Source organism: Vigna radiata, chromosome 5, assembly GCF_000741045.1.
Source record: "Vigna radiata var. radiata cultivar VC1973A chromosome 5, Vradiata_ver6, whole genome shotgun sequence".
NCBI classification, from domain to species: domain Eukaryota; kingdom Viridiplantae; phylum Streptophyta; class Magnoliopsida; order Fabales; family Fabaceae; genus Vigna; species Vigna radiata.
Genome location: NC_028355.1, coordinates 646747 through 651633, shown reverse-complemented (window position 1 = coordinate 651633; position 4887 = coordinate 646747). Strand labels below are relative to the sequence as shown.

Sequence of the window (4887 nt, the reverse complement as noted above, 5' to 3'; positions counted from 1 at the left end):
CGCAACATCTTCAACTAGTCCTTCGTGTTACCAATTGCCTGTGGGCAGTTTCTTCCTGTACTCTCATATAATAAGATTTTCAATTTACTCTTAAATAGTATGATTCAAAAATATTTTTTGACTTTCGAATTATATAATGTAAAAATAAAATAAAAATTCAAATTGCGTAATTAAAATTATTTTTTCTCATAAACACTTTTTGGATTGCATAATCAAAAAGAAAAAAAATTACTTTTGAATTATATAATCCGAAAGTCTTTTTTTAAAAAAAAAAAATTCAAATTGCAAAATTCATACGTATTTTTATTTTTGGATCACAATCAGAAATTCAAAACGATTACGGATTGTCCATAAGTATTATTTTAGAAAAAAAAAATTGAATTGTGCAATTGGAAGTAATTTTTTTATTTCCAAATTATAAAGAAAGTCATTTTTTATTTTAAAATTGTTAGAAAACCTAATCTCAGGAGAGAGAGGGGTAGTGAATGAAAACTATTTTCTCATTACTTATGACATTCATTAGTGTCTTATATAACAGTTATAATACTAAAAACAAAAATACAGAACATTACTGTTAACAGACCCACAACATATCAAAATGAGTAATGATACAACAGATTATTCGTGTGAAGTTTGGTATGATTTTGATTGCACAACATCCAAATATCAACAAAATTGTTACAATCTTTGATGATCAAATATTCAATTGTATACATTATACCAAAATATATTCAAATTATACAAAAGAAAGGAGACATCAAAAGGCCAGATATATATATATGTATGCAAAGTAAGAATCTATACAGAATTAACTGAGTGCCCACTCCAAACTTGTTTCAGTCTCATCACTTGAAGGCCAAAAGTAGTTGAAATATGTTGTCTACTTGCCTCCTTTATTAAGAATGTTTAGCAGGATCGAAGAATGGAGAGAGGAAGGAAAGATCAATTTGTGGCAGAAGATGGTGAACCAGAGGGCTTAAAAGCCTTTTGTTCAGCACAGGAGAGAACTTCATTAGGCCCAGCTTCTTCTCTGCCAACACCCATGAGATCAAGGTAATAAAGATAGTGAGAAATGATGTTGTTCATCGCCTCATTATCAGGTCCTTGCCCACAAGTTTGGTCCCCATAGAGCAAATTTATAGTGGCACCAAATCCAGGTACCCTTTTCGACAATGTGTCGTTCTTGCTGGGTTTCCAATTCCCAACAAACACATCATGGGGTGAAGGTAGGTGCTTCTCAGGTGGGCTCATCCACTGCCACAATGCAGCCTGGAAGGCTAGGGTTGCATTTTGTTCTATGTATTCTGGATGGTTCAACAGATCCACCTTCAAGGCTTCCCCAGCTTTTCCATAGTTGTAGTTCCTGTTATCATACGACAAAAACAAAAGGTGTTTTTTTTATCATGACTATTGCTCGAGTTTTGGTAAAATCTTTGTTTAAAATGCTTCTGACTAACCAGTAAAGTGGGATGGCACCACGACCATAGTATGCTGCACCAGGAGTGCAAGGGTATGTCAATTTGTAGTATTCGTCGCAGTAGAATTTATCAGGACTCAATTCCTTGTTGTAGCATAAACCCCAGGCTAAGGGTCCCCCAGTAGCCACCCCATAACCACCTGAAACATTATTCCAACAATGCTTACCACACAACTTCATGGTCTTAAACAATTTGAAAAGCGATCATATATTCATATCAAATGTGGTAATCATGATTCATATGTGAAAGAAAAGTGACTCACAAGAGGTTTTGCTGCCAACATGGCCAAGGAAAGCGGCGACCTCCTTCTGGCCACTGGTGGTTCCTCCGGTGGTGCCAAAGCCGAGAGGCTGATACTGTGCTGCAGCAGTGATAAAAGAACGGTAGTCCCAGAATCCAACGGCATGTGCCACCGGCGAATTGCGCTTTGCAAAGAGGTTCTCAAACTGGTAGGTCTGGAAGTAGTCAGAGATGGTATCGTTGCAGCAATAAGCAGACCAACCCTTGCACTCCCACCCTTTGTCACACACCTTCTTCCCCTTCACTGTCTTCACCAATGGCTTCACCGATGATTGTCCATTCCCAACCACAAACATGGCTGCAACACACACCACAAAAACCCATGTTGGGCTCATCTTTCTCTCTTTCTTTTGCCTTGAACAATGCTTTGCTGTGTGGCGTGTTTGTTTGGTTTTTAGAGATACTATATAGAGATGTTGCATGCAGGAAGAGGGTGAAGTGAAAGGAATGGAAAGCGAGTGTGTAACTTATTAGGAGGAAGTGATTTTTCAGAGTTGGAATAAATGGAGCTTTTGCTTCCATTTTCATTCACGTTTGAGTAGAAGGGAAGAAAACTCAGATGGTAGAGCTTCCTTCCATCTAATTAATGTAGAAATAATCAAAACCTACTGCCATAATAGTCATGGACTTTGCTCAGATTGTGGGATTTTTTCATATTTAGTGTGTTTATCTTTTGCTCTTGATTGTTCAGATTACTATAAATAGCTTGTTTCTGAGATTGCATGTATTCTTGTTCAATTAGGATATTGTGTATTAATATGTGTAAAAATTTAAGTATAAGTTACGGCACTATATATACACTTCTTTTAGTAAGATAGGAATATTTTTTAGGTTAAATATATTTTTGTTTGGGATGATCATATTTTAACAACATTTTTGATAATAGAACACGTGTCATCATTTTATTAGTCTATTTGAATTTACGTTTTAAAAAATATTTAAAACAGACCAATTATAAATTATCAGGTATATATTGTCAAAAAGTTGTTAAAAATATATATATATATATATATATATATATATATATATATATATATATGGATATAAAAGAAAAAGTTTCTTTTAACATTATTTTTTTAACAACTTTGTTGGGTAATCATAAATTTTCACCTACCTTCTAAACTAACAACTCACCTTACTAACGTAATAATGAAAATAAATAAATTTAAATATTTAAAACTTTTATTCTTTTTCTTCTTATTATTATTATGAGATAAAATAAGTGATTAAGTGATTTTCTTAAGAGAATTATCAAAAATATGATTTTCCTATTTTCTTTGTCGGGAAGTTGAATTCATAGAATCTTTTACAGATTTAGAAAAATTACTAAAATAAATGTGTTTTAAATAAAAGTTTATTTAAGTTTTAAGTCTTTAAATTTTAAATGAAAACTTTAATTAATAGAAAAAATCATGTTAAAAAATATAATTTCAAAACAAAATTTTGTTTTGAAATATGACTTTGTTCTTCTTCTTTTTATTATTAAGGAGTCGTGGTTTAAATTTAACTGTGCTTTATTAATTATTATTTTTAAAGAATAGAACCGGTGTTTTAAAAAGTAATTATTTTTTTTTATAAAAAACTAAAATTTAGATTTAAATATATTTTTAATTCTTGAAAATTTTATGAAGTTTGCATTTAGTCTTGAGTAAAAATATTTATTGACTTGTGATTACTAAAATATTTACAGATTTTGTGTTTGATTTCTAAGATGTGTTAGTTTATTTTTATTCGACTACCATTACTGTTTACTGTTAAATATATAATCTTTAAAATACTTTTAAAATTTTCTTTTTATTTTTGATCTTTTTATCATGATATGTTTTATACGATGACTTATCATTTCAGTACAAATATTATATATTACCAAACGTAAAATACAAAATAACAATAATGATAAAGTTATTACAAAGCTCAAAATTTTTAAATTTTTCATGCCAATGTACTTAAGTCTGAAATTTATTTATCACATTTTTGCTTTGGATATTCCACCTTATTTTTTCTTTTAATCTTTCAATTTAAACGAACTTTTTTATGAAGAAAATATTAGAAAATGGGTTTAAAAACCTAATTCAACTTTACAAAATAAAGTGAGGTTTGCACCTCACTTATGTATTATAATTTTAATTTGGCTTTATCTCTAGTCGATCTAAATGTACACTTAAAATTCGTTAGGATACACTCTAATCATGGCTCTGATACCATATTAGAATATTAGAAGATGAGTTTTAAAGCCTAACTCAACCTTACAAAACTGGTTTGTAAGATAAGGTTTGCACTCCACTTATATATTATAATTTGACCTTATTTCTAGTCGATGTGAAACTTCCAACCGAACAAAAATTACATTGGATTATGGCTAATTTTTTTCTTGTTTATATTTTTTTGTTGACTAGTGAAAAGAGAGCTTCACGAAAGTATTGCTATCTAAACCAAAACACAAAATTAAAGAACATTATCAAAAGACTTAATCAAAACAGGGTCATACTTCTAGCTACCACAAACACGAGTAAACAGGTAGTTGAAAAAGTTAACTATAAAGAATAAATATTATTTGTCTAAGATTGATGATTATGATGTATTTTTTAAAATTAACTTCAGATTCCACCAACATGTCAGAACATGTTTCAACAAAGAATCAAGATCAAATCTATTAATTACTAACAAAAAACTGCATATTAATTCTATACCAAACTCCAAAGTAAACCTAATTTGGGTAAAACTGCCATAACTTTTTTCAGTTATTTAGATAATATTAAAAATCAAAGTTTAAATCAACTTTCTTTTTCACTTTTTTCACCCTTTTGTTATTGACCATGGAAATCTTACTCGGAACATTTAATATGTGTTTTCCTTTTCCCTCTTATTTATTAGCGATTATTTTCATCTGAAAAGTTCCTGTTTAATGTGTAGATTTATTACATTTATAAATAAACTGCTTTAATATTATTTATTTAAGAATAATTTTAAAATGTTAAGAACAATATATTAAATGTATATTAATACAAAATAAATAAAATTAAAGATACTAATAACACGAGCCCTAACACACAGTTATCTGCTTGTATGGATTTAGACGGAACGTTTTCCCACTCACATAATTTTGTTT

At 29.9% G+C, this 4887-nt stretch overlaps 1 protein-coding gene across 1 annotated transcript; it reads right to left on the bottom strand.

The window, feature by feature from the left end:
• Positions 1–547: 547 nt before the first annotated feature.
• Positions 548–2434, bottom strand: LOC106760177 (chitinase-like protein 2). The gene is made up of 3 exons (XM_014643638.2): positions 1741–2434; positions 1458–1617; positions 548–1363 (listed from the first exon to the last, which is right to left on the bottom strand). Exons 1-3 carry the CDS (start codon positions 2198–2200, stop codon positions 943–945), a joined length of 1041 nt encoding a protein of 346 aa, XP_014499124.1. The 5' UTR covers positions 2201–2434; the 3' UTR covers positions 548–942.
• Between the last annotated feature and the right edge of the window lie 2453 nt (positions 2435–4887).